Here is a 14,982-nt window from a genome sequence, read left to right as displayed (position 1 = left end):
GTAATCCATTGATACATTGGTTTTAAAGTAACATGGATTACTTCATTGAAGATTTGGCAGTCTGTATTTTTTTCGCTTCACCACTTGTGGCTGTCCAGTCATTCTGTCCTAAGCATGAGTAATATCACTGTGCTCAGGCACATACACAGAGTATATGGCACACCTTTGTACGTGTTTAACTTGCATGATGCAAGGAGCCATAAAACTGGTTTGACTTTTGTATCTGATGGCCTAACATGTGAGAGATTATTTTTGCAGAATAACTTAACTTCTCTGGCAGGGAGTGCTGCCTAATTCAGGTGACGAGCTTTTACTTTCTAACCCCACCCCCAATACCATTTTCAGATCTGCTAATTTTAGCTTAAGACATGAGCTGATAGAGTAACCAAAATTCTCCCACCATTGCCAGTGGCTGTAATCTATCAGGAAAATTACCTTGTAGAGACACTACAGCTGTGCTCAGGAAACATTTTAGCCCAGTATGTCTGCATAATGTTGCATAATTTTCATATCAGTTGCTAGAAACATGTTAGATGTAGTATGAAGTATTGGCAGTGTTCTTACTTCTTTTACTGAGGCTTCTGTTACTGCGTGGAATTTTGTAATATGGATGATTAATGTTAAAATTACTGGAATTATAGCATTGATATTCAAGAGGAGAGCAATACAACATCTAAAGAGTGCTTGTTTTTTGATGTTGAGAAGTTATAATGCATACTTTAGCGAATGGAAGCATCCAGTGACTAATTTCTGGTTTTTATGGTGTGTGTGTGTATTTTGAAATAATCAAACTTCCAGAAGAGATATTTTGTAATTATTACTTCTAGAAGCAATCTGAAGGAAGCCCTGTTTAGGGAAGCTTTTAATGTTTAATAGACTATTATATTTTAATATTCTGTTGGAAACCGCCCAGAGTGGCTGGGGAAACCCAGCCAGATGGGCAGGGTAAAAATAATAAATTATTATTATTATTATTATTATTATTATTAAGCCAAAATTTTACTTTATAGGACAATACATGGCTTGATTTACAATGCTCTGAAACTATTCATGGAGATGAACCAAAAACTGTTTGATGACTGCACACAGCAATTTAAAGCAGAAAAAGTTAAGTAAGTTTCCTCTTGAACATCTTCCTTTTTTCCCCTTTCATTTTGTTTTCCACTGATTTATTAGAATAAGCACTATCACTTCTATTTATATATAAAAACAATAACAACTGTTTAGCTCCTTGAAAACATTCTCTTCCTGCTACTTTCATCATGATTGGTTTATATTGCATGCCTGTATATTGTTTCACATTGCTTACTGGAGCTGTGTGAAACACATTAATCTCAATCAAAAATGGGCTGATTCACAATTCACCATCTTATTTTGGAGAATACTTGGGGGAGGCTTGAGCAATTTCTGGGATTCATCCAGAGCTCAAAAAGGCCCAGCCCTAGGAAACACCTCTATCATCAGATTGCAGAGTGTCAGTCCCTCTTCTTCCTTTTCTACACTTCACCAGATTAAAAGTTCTGGAGGAGAAAGAGGGGAAGCCCCCCAAAAGCCAATGGCTCTCTGCCCTAAATGTTGCTGAGCATGCTCAGCAATCCCATTGTCCACAGAAACTCTGGAAGTTTTATTCATGTTCCTCCAGGAAGAACAGAGAATTTTATTTCCTGGAGTAAGCAAAAATATTTATACCCTGCATTTCCTCATATATTTCAAGGGGCAGCTTTGAGATGGGAGAGGGAGCCATATTACTTGTGGCTGGTGCATAAAGAAGAATGGGGAAATTGCACTTCGCAGAACAGATTAAGCAACCCTCGGTTTTACCCATAGCTGCTATATTCTCTCCCTCCCAAGGCTAGCCCTATGATGAGGCAAGGTGAACCACACTGCCCACTGCCCATGAAGCTGCTTGTCACTGCCTATTATGCTTTTATATTTGTTGGAAGCTGCCCAGAGTGGCTGGGTACAAATAATAAAATTATTATTGTTCCTGCCCACCATCGCAACCAGCCTTCCACTACTGCTGGTCATCATGGACCACCACCACAAGGCATTGAGTGGCGGTGCTCTTAACAGCAGGTCTGTCCAGAGCATGGGTCTCACCACTCCTCATCCTGAGGCTTTGTGGGTGAAGTAGCCACAGAAATTTGGCCACCGGAGTGCCATCGTTTTGCCATAACAGCAGCCAACACTACACAGAACCAGTCTGTTTAAATAACATTTACCACCGTTGCAGCAAAGTGGTGGCACAGGCAATCTCTGTGGTCACTTCAAACCTAATGCCTCATTCTGAGGAAAAACTACCTTAGGCAGGGCACAGTGTTCCACCAGCCCTCCACAAATACACACCCCTTCAAAATTTGGTTAAGTGGGATGGGGAAAGATATTTCCAGTCATGGCAAGGTTTGGAGTGGGGTTGAGCTTATCTTGTAATGACTAAGGGTTTTCTGGTATGTGGAGGAGTGGGGAGAGGATCATTTCTGAAATTATTTTCTAACCCCAATATATACTATTCATGCTATCTTACGGCTGTTTAACCCTCTGTTATATTTAAATATATGTCCAACGTTAAACAAGTAAATACAAAAAAAAAACACCCTGTCCTTTTCTGTAGTGTCAAAAGCAATTTAGTAATTTGATTTATTTGAAAAGTTCATTGAGCTTTTTCTGTGACGTGTGTGGGTTTTTTCCCCTAGGGAGAAGCTAAAAATGAAGGAACGGGAAGAAGCTTGGGTTAAAATAGAAAATCTAGCCAAATCAAATCGCCAGGTATTTCAAAAACGTTCAGAGGCTGAACATTTCAACTGTACATTAGATACTGCTGGAACAGTAAGGGCCACCATGAATGTAACATTTCCTTACTCGCATTTTTTAAAGTAATTAAAGAAGATGACTCGGTGTGGCTGAAGTGTGCATCTTTTGGTGGTTTCCAATTGTCCATGTGGCAATAACAAATGCCACACAATAGCCTGGTTGTTAAAAGCTCTTCATTACATGGTCAGTCTTTAATAAATACTTCTTCTAAGAGCTGCAGCTGCCGCAGGTGAGCCAGAGAACAGTATTCATGTATGAACAAATTATTGACAAGCCAACAGAATCCACTGTTTGTATGTAATGTTGGAAAAGTCCACGCAGAAAACAACATACATAATTTCTGGGAGAGGTCCCAGGAACCTTGCAAGATGCTGCTCTCATACTTGTGACTCATCAGACACCACAAATGCGGGTTTAGGTGTTTTCCACATACTTCTTAACCCTCGCCTGAAAAAAACGTGACTAGCAAAATATTTAATTAGAACTAGCCCTAATATTCCTTGCCTGTTGAGATCAAGCAGGTGCCTTCACTGTACTCTTTTTTGGCACCGGTTTGGACAAGCCGACCCGGATGTTTAGGAAGTTGAGGTCATTTTAATCTGTTTTAGTATTTTAACTTTTATGTGTTTTAAAGTAGGGTTGTGATTTTATTTTATTTTTACTCCTTTTTATTGTTTTATCATTTTGTAAACTGCTTTGAGTATTTTTTAAAAATCAAGTGGTGTACACATTTTATGAAATAAAGAAACAGTTCAAGTGATACGTTAAATCTGTAAGAGTGCTTTAAAATGTCATTGTGCCGGTGGCCTGTTGGCAGACTTGGTCACAACCGCTTTTGGGGTGTCTCCCCACCCCACCCCCAATCAAGTGGTATATAAATTTCATGAAATAAAACAAATAGATTAAAATCCCTCTAGTTCGTATCCAGAGTAGCCCTTCTGTTCACCAAAGAGTGGGAGATCCAGTAGAAGGAAGGAGGCTGATTTCTCCAATTCCCCCTGCAGCCTCTTACACCACTTTCCACGCTGTTCTGTAGGGTCCTCCATCCCTCCTCCGGTTCAGGTTTTCAGGAGGCACAGAGCTGAATTTGGAATTGGCAGGAATTACCTCTCTTCTGTGAGCTGAACTTCACTCATGGGATTGAACTGCAGCAATATGACTCTTTTAGCACATCTACAGTAGAAATTTAAACTAGTTTTCAAATTGGTTTAATTGGAGGTCAACCAGAAGGAGTGTTGGAAATCTTTGTTCTATAAAAAGAACTGAAAGTCCCAGAATTCCTCAGTTAGGAATCATGACAATTTAAACAGGTCTGAAAACTATTTTAAGTTTTAGTGCAGACATATCATTTGCTGAGCAATTTTCTGTTGTTGTTGAATGGCAATCTGGTTTAAATCTCCAGCTAACATTGCAATAGCTATAGAGAAGATTGTTATTAGAAGTACATATTCAAATAATTTTATTTGGATGAATTTGAGTATTCTGCAGCATTTATTCTATCAGATGGCGTGTCTGAAGCACCCAAAGAATATTGACAACACTCCCATTAGAAAAGTTTATTGATTAAGACCTTACTGGGGTTGTACTTGACCCTAGACATACTTACAGAGAAGTAAATCCTGTGAAACTTGGTGGGATTTATTTCTGAGTAAAGATGTGTAAAATTGTGAAGGGAGTAAACTACGAAAGGAGTCTAGAATTGGCATTGATGTTAGCTGTGCAAATATGGTCAGTCGCTACAACTGCCATGGTTTTTGAGGCACAGAGGTGGTAATCCTACATAGAAATAAACCCTGTTGAACGCTGTGGGAACATAGAAATTTGCTACCATGATACTTTTTTTTAAATAGACTTCTTTTTCAAAGAATATTAAGTAAATTACCATTGGTTTTGTTTTGCTTTGTAATACGTTGCTTTATTAAATTACATAAAAGAAGATTTGGTGTGAAAGTACACCAATGCCAATGATTGATTTCAGAATTTGTAATTCTTACACTTTTTATAAAGTAATCATGCATGCTGCTTGTGTGGATCAGTTTGTATAAATAGTGGACCCAATTTCATATAAACATACTGTTGTTCAGGTTAATTTAGTATCAGCGATAAGTTATTTTAAAATGAATTTCATGCAGAAAATATATTAAAGGATTAATTGGTCTGTTGGATAATTGTTCAAATTAGTGACTTATCTTAGAGCAGATTTGCTGACTCATAAAACTTCATTGGCCCTGTTTGCACATCCCAGTAGGCCATAGTTAATGGTTTACCATGATCTTGCCTGCTTTGTTGCTTCTGGATAGCACTTAAGAGAAACAAACCATGATCCTTGGCTTACAGTTGCATCCAAACTGGATATCATAGTTTGTCTGGGTGAAACAAACCACAGTCTCTGGTTTGGATATAATGCTATCAACTATGTTTTACTGAGGTGCAAACAAGACCATATAGTCTCTTGATTTAGGTAGGTAGCCGTGTTGGTCTGATGGAGTCAAAAATAAAATAAAATTGCCCAGTAGCACCTTAGAGACCAACTAAGTTTGTTCTGGGTATAAGCTTTCGTGTGCATGCACACTTGGTATCTGAAGAAGCGTGCATGCACACAAAAGCTGATACCCAGAACAAACTTAGTTGGTCTCTAAGATGGTACTGGGCAATTTTCTTATTTATTTCATATAGCCTCTTATTATTGGGAAGTGCTGATACCAGTAATTGGGCTAATGCAAATATTTTAGCATGCTGGTCTTCTTTTCCTGGCATACCTTTAGCCATCATTTTGTGCAGTGATTGGTCTTAAATTCTTCTACTAAATTTTAAAATGATAGGTCATCAACCAGTAAAAAGATGTTTGCTCTAAAGGTTACTTTTGATTGTATCTTGGGTCCTAGGAGCTAGTGATTTCCCATCACACCAATTTAGCGTGTCTAGTTTGGAAATCCTTTAAAGTCTCAAAGGTGGTGCGGGATAAGGGGGCTGGGTGCATAAAGCCAAACTGGGAGAACCATATTGTTTCATATTTCCATTGCAGAAACGTAATAGCCCTTCTGGATCAGAGCAATAGTGCATTATTCAGCATCTTGTTTCCCACAACAACCAGTCAGATGTTCTGGGAAGCCTCACAAGTAAGGCATTCCCCTTTAAAGCCATTTAAGCTAGTGGTCATAACCTCCTTCTGTGGCAGCAGATTCCATAAATTAAGCACTGTGTGAAGTTATTTTCTGTTTTGTTTTTTGTTTTTTATCTCCTGCAAATGGGTTTTATTGGGTAGTACAACGCATTTTCTTCACCATACACAGTTTCAACCTCAGTCGTGTCTCACCCTTAACTAACGGGTTTCAACACTGACAAAATGAAGCTTAGATTATTATTATTATTTTTTTAATTAAATATTTATTAGTTTTTCACAAATTATAAAAAACACAAATCACAACAAAAACATACACACATACAAAACACCAAAAAAGACACCACATGTATAATTTCAAACCCTATTTTCATAAAAGATTTTCCCGACCTCCTCATACCTCCCCTTACTGCATTCCAATCTCTAATTAAATTTGATCAACAAATCCTTCCCTAATTTCTAATAAATAATTTTTAACCTTTCTTTTCATATTGCATAATGGTTACAGCATTCAACCTCATATTCTCCAAATCCACAACGTCTCAACATTCCACAATTTTACAGTATTTCTTAAGATAGTCTTTAAATTTTCTCCATTCTTCTTCCGCTGTCTCTTTTCCCTGGTCTCGGATTCTGCCAGTCATCTCTGCCAGTCTCATATAGTCTATAACTTTCATCTGCCATTCTTCCACGGTGGGTAGTTCTTCTGTCTTCCAATACTTCACAATCAATATTCTTGCTGCTGTTGTAGCATACATAAAGAATGTCCTGTCCTTCTTTAACACCAACTGGTCGACCATCCCCAAGAGAAAGGCCTCTGGTTTCTTCGGAAAGGTATATTTAAATACCTTTTTTATTTCATTATAAATCTTCTCCCAGAAAGCCTTAATCTTTGGGCACGTCCACCAGAGGTGGAAGAATGTACCTTCATTCTCTTTACATTTCCAACACTTATTGTCAGACAAGTGGTAGATCTTAGCAAGTTTGACTGGGGTCATGTACCACCTATAAATCATTTTCATAATATTTTCTTTCAGGGCGTTACACGCCGTGAACTTTATACCGGTGGTCCACAACCGTTCCCAGTCTTCAAACATAATGTTATGACCAATGTCTTGTGCCCACTTAATCATGGCTGATTTGACTATTTCGTCCTGTGTATTCCATTTCAGCAGCAAGTTATACATTTTTGACAAGTTCTTAGTTTTGGACTCTAACAATTCTGTCTCAAGTTTTGATTTTTCCACCTGAAAGCCGTTTTTCCTGTCTGACTTAAAGACCTCCAATATTTGATAATAATGAAGCCAGTCACGCACTTTATCTTTTAGTTTCTCATAACTCTGCAATTTCCATTTGTCCCCCGAAGCTTAGATTATTTTTTTATGCTCATTTCATTATTTCCATAGCACATACGGCTTTATTAGATTTCAACAAGCAGTTTGGACTATCAAATCTCCTGTTTTTTTAAGATAGAAGCTATAACAGTTCATGGTTTAATCCAAAACTCGATTTGTGCAACAAAATGTGTAAATTACTCTTAATCAAGTGTGAGGGTAACATTTCTGTCAGTAAATTTGCTGTTGCTAATCTTAAGTTTTACCATCAAAAATTCTGACATAAAACATTTTGCATTTGGTTAGCACTCAGTATTTAGTGACACCTGTCTGGTGAGCAGTCCTGTTGCAATGGAAACAGATGGGCCTTTAATTGAAGACTTGCAGGTGCTGAAAAAGGCAGTGAAAGAAGAAGCTTGTCCGGTAAGCACATAGGAAGAAAAATTAGCCTACTCGTTCCAAACTTGATTTAGAAATTACTCATTTTGGTTAGTAGTTATGCTTTTCCTCTCTAAATGGCAAATTTGAAACGAGCAGAATAATTTTAGTAATTTCTAAGTAGTTTCCTGTTGTCAGTAAAATAGTTATTGTAGCTGTTGACCGTGTCCCGTTGCATATGTGAGCAGTGAGAATTTTTTGTCCTGTGTTTATTAATTGGCTTCAGAACCATTAAAGTGAAGTGGGTATTTCAACGAATATACAGTGAAGAGATTGCTTAACAGAATTCGCTTACTGAAATTCCATGTTTTTTTATTCCCTCATCCCGTGTCTACTGCCTAAGCACAAGACTGCTCAGCCCTGATTTCCCTGACACCAGAGGATTGCCAGTGAGTCTTGATGCCCTCTCTGCCAAAGCCACACTGAGAAATCAACGCACATCTAGTTATTGGGTTCCATGAATGTGATGCCTGTGGTTGCAATGGCACCCTTGGGTATCTCCTGGCACCCACAAAGCTTCTAAGCTCACCCCCTAACTGCCCCTTTTTTTCAGAAGGTGGTGAGGGTTTTCCTTGAAAAATGCAGAGAGCTAAAGGAGAAAATTGGAAGACTCCTTTCTGCTTTCTCTTTCAGCTCTGTGTGCTTTTCAAGACAAAGTGAAGTGACCAAGAGGATAGAGGAAGAGTGAAAGGGGTGGGGGTGGCATGCCACAGGCATCAGGAGCAAAAGAACGGAGAAAAAGCTGTGTCTACACATACATGCACACACACATAATGAATCCAATAAAATGGATCCAATTGACATTGCAGACTTTTAATAGGTTTCCCTTACCACTACCGCCATCGAATCAAAGATCACATGTGCCTCCAAAAACTGAACCATAACCATCACACATCTGGTGATTTCCAGTTCTGCCAGTACAAAAAAACATGGTTCTGCAGGTCAGATCCTCATAATTTTTTTTGCAAGGGAACATCTCAAAATTACCATCTAATTATAGGCCACATCTTTGTGCATAGATGTGTTATGTGATTTGTTGGTGCTTTAGTTCTCATCCCTTGTTGAATCATGGGATCTGTGCCCTTGGGTAAATGTTTTTGTGGTGCTGGCCACAAGGACCAGATTTGTGATCTTTACTGTGCAGTTTACCCGTGTGGTCTTTCATTTGCTGGTGGGGAGGCAAATTTAAGAGGATAAGTTTTAATTCTACTGGATGTGATTTTTACCCTTGGAAAAACAAAAGGGTGTGTGGGTGTGCGCACACGCATACACGTGTATGCGTTAGTACATGCACATGCACAATTGTGCATGAAGACTGAAGAGGGAAGGGAAGCAATCAGAGGTGGTAGTATCCAGTGCACTCTCAAAATTCCAGATGTGCTCAGGCTCAAAAAAGTTGGTGACTCCTGGTTTAAACATAGAGATACTGCATATTTAAATATGGTGCAGACGTTAATAACAGTTGGTTTCATTAGAAGACTTCATTGTCAAGTAGAAACTGGTCCATACTCCAGGGAGATAGATCATTGGTTGTTATTCCTGCTCCCTCTACCCCATCCCTCAGCATCTTGGATTTTATAGTCCTGACCTAATTCAGATCCTGCCCATGACTATTTACTACACAGGTTCTTGAGGCTAAAACCGCATAAGGACCAAATAAGGATATAAATTCATTCATTCTTTCAGCCTTTATTGGCATAATTTAGACAATAAAATCATAAAAGAGAAAGAAGGAAAAAACCATCCATAAAACATTGGCGATCCAAACATATTAAACACGTAAAACGTTTATTTCCTGGAATATAGCTGGATGGAATAACAAAGAACCACAACCTCATTGGTTATCTCAAAAGTTTTGACAGTATCTTACTCCAAGAAACTTGGTTAGTGACTGAATATAAATCATTATAAGGGGGTGGGCAGGTGCTCACCCCCAAACCTATGTCACCTGTGTTTCTCCTTCCCCCATTTCTGTCCCTGCAACCTGGTATTTTTTCCATCCTCAGTGTTGTTGTAGGAGCCTATGCTTGCATTTGAAAGCCTGGCTCACAGCTGCCATAGCACTGCTATGCATCTCTCCAACTGGCAAAACAGCAGAGTGCAAGGCCATGGTCTTTCTCGCTTTGGGCCAAATAACAGTAGGAGGCAGACAGGCATAGTATAGATGTATCTTCCCCAATAAAGAAAACCATAGTTCTATGTATGGCAGCTGCATATGCATCCATGTACACTACTTCTGGACACTGACCTACTTGGGTGAGTAATCAAAACATGCCATTCCATCCATTATAGTGCTACACTGTGCTTCCGTGGACCTATGGCTGACTCCTAGGATGGTGCTGTCTTGGTGGTAGCCGCACAATTGGAATGGGCACCTGTAGCCGAAAGAGGGAGTGGGTAGGACAGTTTGCTACACGACTGCTCACCAGGGGGCATGGCTATTAGCCTAAACAACTTAAAAATGGTATGCCTATAATGATAGTATGTACTGAATGTTAAATTTATGGACTTGGTAGCTTCCCAAAGAACCAGGAGAATAAAAAAATGTATTCAGAGGGGTGCCGTGTATGGATAAGCATTGCATCAACCAAGTCATTCCAGCAGTAGCCAGGTTGTATTGCCAACTTGCTGTTGTAAGCTTGCTAATAATACTTTTCTTCACCCAAAAAAACCAACCGATTGTGGATTAAACCATTGCATTAAAAAAATGCATTTTGATTTTAGGCACAGAAGGAACAGAAAAAGGATCGTGTTATTGTGCACCGCAAGTCCGAACTGCCTCAGGATATCTATACCATGAAAGCCTTGGAGTCCCATTGCCGAGCTGACGATCTAATAACGCATGATGGGCATTAGACTATTCAAGTGAAATCTTATTTGGAGGAAAACCCTTTTTTTCTGGACTCTGTTCCACAGTAGAGAACTTACTTTTTTTGTGCCATACTGATCAGTTACACACAAGTCAAAGCTTTTTCCCCAATCCCATTTCTTTAGGCAATAACTTTGATACAGTATGCGCAGCTCAAGATTAGTTGTTCAAACAATGGTAAATTATCTGATTCTATATGCAGAACCTTGGGTTGACAAGTATTAAACGAAGACACTTCCTTGAGGATGTTGGCATAGTACTAACAAGCTGGAAGCATGCACTTTTCCCCCTCCATATTGTTACTGAGAGAAGGACAGCCTTGGCGCAAATCATCAAACACTGTTGCCACACAACCTCCCTAAACTTTTTTGGCTGCTCCACCTTCCCTCTTTTGTGCGGGGCATGGAAAGCAGTTCTGTATATGGAAAAGCATGAAACCATAACGTTGATCATATTGTTTGCAGTATGTACACCTGTTAGACTACAGTCGGCTGCAGCTTGTGGCTCATGTACATCATATATGTGCGGGCACACAAGAAAATGCTTGTGTGACTGCACATTCCTTTTATTTTTCTTTATATGGAATTGCTTTCTGTGTGGGCAAAGTGGCCTTGCATGGGTTTTCCTAATTAGAAGCTGCAGTACAAGAGTGCCTGGTAGGCTGAGGCCATTTTCTTTCTATTCTTCCTGTCCCCAAAGTTGGTACTGTGGCAATAGTCGAGTTTTTAAATTCACCGAAAACCTATTAGGCATTTTTATAACACTGAAAAAACTTCCGGGGGGGGGGGGGGACAAACCTGCATTACTGCCTTGACAAATTCCTGGCAGCTTGGAAACACACACAGTTAAATTGTTCTCTCAGTTCATCTTACAGAATGGCAATTTTCATGACAATCTTCAATCACGGCTAATTTCTGGGAGCTCTGAAAATTATTTCAAAGAGAGGCACCCTCAAAGTACTTTATATGGATTGAAGCCATATTTTCCAATCTTTTAGCATGTAATAAAAGCTGAGTATTTTGGAACTGACCTGCTAGAAAAAGAATTTGTGTTCCTAAACTGAAATCCTGTCTGCCTTGATTAGAAATAAATTGCATTTTTTTAAAAAAATAAGTCATTGCATAACTCTTATTTTGGTTTCCCCCAAAAAAACTATTATTTCATTTACCAGAATGACTTCAATGTTTTTCTCCCTTACCTGAGTTTTTACTGCATGGCATATTTTGAGCTCTAAGAGTTCTTTTTGTAGACACCATGAGACCAGCTAGCTGGATACATTTCTCTGGATGATATAATTTGATAAGAGTGCAGCATTAGTACCTTTTCAGATTATATTTAATAAGGCAACATTGCATTATGCATTTTTCAGATGCCTGTCTTAAAAGCTGAGAAATGAGAGAAGTTCTGCTGTCATATTGTTTTCTGTGGTGAAAAGCACATGTAAAACATACACACCTCACAAGGAAAAAAAACTCATCCGAGTTACTGTTGATCTTCAAATGCTGCTATATATTCCACAAGATTACGTGCATGTCGTGAGCTCTTTTTTATTGTTGTGGATGGGAAAGCACGAAGAAAATTTCTATATATATATAGTGCTTTGTCTTCGATATTTGATTTCTCTCAGGGTGGCCAGTATTTTTAGACTTTTGTATCCTGCTTAAGAGCTGGGTTTCAGTTGTGTTTTATTTAGAACGAGCAACTTCTTTCTTTTGTCTCTGGCAGTAGCAAACAGTGTTTTAATGTCTTGATGCAGAAAAAGTCAAAACATGTGGCTTCTTTAAAATAAGTTTTTAAGGAAATGAGGTATCGTGAATCCATTAAAATTATTGTGCGAAACAGGCAGTTATAGTAACCTTGTGCAGATGTAGTGCCTGCGCTGTCTGGTCTCACTTAAAACAAAATGTCCAATATTTATTGCAAAAGCTATGGGGAGAAATCCTATGTGGTGTGATGGGAATTAGTGGTAAGGCAGAACTAAATTAATATAAAGACCACTCCAAGCTTCAAATAAAATACCCATTCTATGTAAAAACAATTCCTGTTAAACTTGAAAATAAATATGGTTTACCATGAAAAACAAGTAATTTAAAGCAGATTAAAGATGTCTTCCCTTTTTGAGGTGGGGGGAAAGGGTGCTTTTTTAATTGCAAATGGCAACGTCTATATGTATTTTGATATACCATTGTTTGAACTTCCATCTTTAGCTGGTAACCTGTCAAATACCTTTTTATAATTAGGCTGTTCAGTAGGTTCATGAAAGAGGTTTCTGGAAAGAAGCATTCAAACTAATGTTATCCTCTGGGGGGAGTGGGAAAATATTGTATATCAATGTTTGGTTGACTGTGTAACGCTCAACGTATAAGATCTTTCACTGTCTAGATTTTATTTTTTCTCTTTACTGAAGATAAACATTCACCAAAAAGCTAACGTTCTGGGATAGGTAGGAAAATTATGCCATGAAAACTTGCTCTTGAGATTTTAGGCCAGTTGACAAACTTGCCTAAGCAATATTCTAAAATTTAGCAGCACTAATTGTTTGGCTTGTTTGTTATCACCATTTTTATGCTCTGTATAAGTTCTGTATTAAATTATTCTAAAAACTAATACATCCAAAATAAAAACGTGCAAATAAAATATAGTTTTGGTGACTGTTCTTCTTCATAAAGTTCAGTGTTAGCCATCTTCCCATGTTCTCCAAAATTTTATGCCTGTACATCAGGAATGTCAAAAAGAATATTACCAAGTGTCTTTTTTTGTGTGTGGCTTTAGTATGGCTTCATTTTAATATTGTACATACATTGTACTTTGTTTTATTGTAATGAGTAATAAAAATGTAGACTTCATATTTTGTACAGAATGGTCCTATGTACAGAATAAAAAGTTCCTAGAAACAGCAAAAAAAAAAATTATAGGTAAGTGGCACAATTTTTCTTTATACTATATCTGTATCTTTATGCTTTAGTTGAATGCTATGTTCAAATGTACCAACCTATTTTTTAATATTTTATAATTCAGGTTTTTTTGTTCAGACATTGTTTTATGAAGAAAAACTTCATACACCTGCCATTTAATATGCTCTTTTATCTAGTTTTTAAATTCTAAAACTGGTGTATTATATGGATTAAATAAAGAAGAAATGGAATTTTACCTGCTCATCATAAAACTACGTTTAACTTAAGGAAAGGATCTTCCACCAAGAGTGCAGATTATGTAGGTATCCAATAAAAACGCCCATACAAAACAAAGTTTCAATAAGGCCCTTTAAGGGGGGGCTACATCATCTACAGAAGACTCAAAGCCTCCAATTGTCCTTACGTAGAATGATGAAGCAGCCTATATATAGGTGGTGGCCAGGAGAAACTGATGATTCCATTTCTGTCCCCTTGACAAGTCAGACCTGTGTGTTCACTCTGCCCGTAATTATGAAAGTTGCATAAACGGTTGTGTGAAAAAATAAGGTTTTTTATAATTGGGTTTTCCTAGTGCAAAACACAGAGGTTTTAGCACTCTAGTGTCTCCATGCAAAAAATGACTGCTGCTCTTAAAGTTAAAACCATAGATAATAATCTCATTACCTAAAATTGAGAAGGATTTTAGGATTTTGTCTCAATCTGTGCTTACTGAAAGACACATCCATTTTCCTGCAGTTGTTAAAACTACTAAATGTTGCATACAAGCCAGATGAGATCCCTCACCTTTTGAGGGTGGCAGACATTCTACTTGGTCTTGTGCCCCCCCCCTTCCAAGTTTACTCTCAAAGTAGAGAATTTTCTTTATAGGAGTTTCACTGAGCCATGAACAGAGTGGCCAATTTGACAGTACTGTATAGTGTCAAATTGACCCATTTAATATCTTAAATAACCCAAAGTTTGTCCACTAATATGTGACTCTTGACACAACATGCATCATGTAACCATGCCATGGCGTGGAATTTCCTTCTTTTAGAAGCTGGACAAAGTCCAAGCCCCAGCATCTCCCAGGGCAGCCGAAAGAGCTTTCTTGGCTTTGAGCAGAGGGGGCTAATCCGTTTTGGCTGGTGGGCTGCATTCACTCCTGACCAACCCTTTGAAGATAGTGTGTCAGTAGTAGGTGCGGCCACCCCAGAGTCTTGCATCAACACAAAAAGGCTGACAGCCCCCGCTCCTCAGCTGGTCCACATCTCTTGTACTTTTCTCGGTTTAATGCAGAACCTCTTCCCGATTTTCCCTGATCCTCCACCGACCCATAGCAGATCCTGAAGGTCGGAGCACCCTCAGCAACTCTGGATTTTGCGTTGAGGGTCATGCAGTACTGGAGTCTATGAAAATTGGGTGCCTTGCCTTACACAAATGGAAAGCAATTTCTTCCGGCATAAAACCACCACTGTATGCAGCTCAGCGCTCCGAATGATCATGATTCATCTTGAT

General features: G+C 38.5%; 1 protein-coding gene across 9 annotated transcripts in view; it reads left to right on the top strand.

Moving 5' to 3' along the window:
- The window catches only part of PPP2R5C (protein phosphatase 2 regulatory subunit B'gamma), a 78,185-nt gene extending 64,766 nt beyond the window's left edge, over window positions 1-13,419 (top strand). For 4 of the 9 annotated variants that reach the window (XM_053372552.1, XM_053372468.1, XM_053372383.1 and 1 more), the window contains 4 exons: window positions 1,011-1,112; window positions 2,694-2,766; window positions 7,573-7,689; window positions 10,429-13,419. In XM_053372552.1, the coding sequence (XP_053228527.1) occupies window positions 1,011-1,112; window positions 2,694-2,766; window positions 7,573-7,689; window positions 10,429-10,560 (424 nt within the window). In that variant the 3' untranslated portion in view covers window positions 10,561-13,419. Of the gene's footprint in view, window positions 1-1,010; window positions 1,113-2,693; window positions 2,767-5,836; window positions 5,931-7,572; window positions 7,690-10,428 lie in introns of those variants that run through there. The other 5 variants (XM_053373028.1, XM_053372638.1, XM_053372968.1 and 2 more) reach the window with 3 other exon arrangements.
- The last annotated feature ends 1,563 nt before the right edge of the window (window positions 13,420-14,982 follow it).

Source organism: Podarcis raffonei, chromosome 1, assembly GCF_027172205.1.
Source record: "Podarcis raffonei isolate rPodRaf1 chromosome 1, rPodRaf1.pri, whole genome shotgun sequence".
NCBI lineage: Eukaryota > Metazoa > Chordata > Lepidosauria > Squamata > Lacertidae > Podarcis > Podarcis raffonei.
The sequence above is the reverse complement of the archived record's forward strand: the minus strand, read 5'-3'. Positions and strand labels throughout refer to the sequence as shown.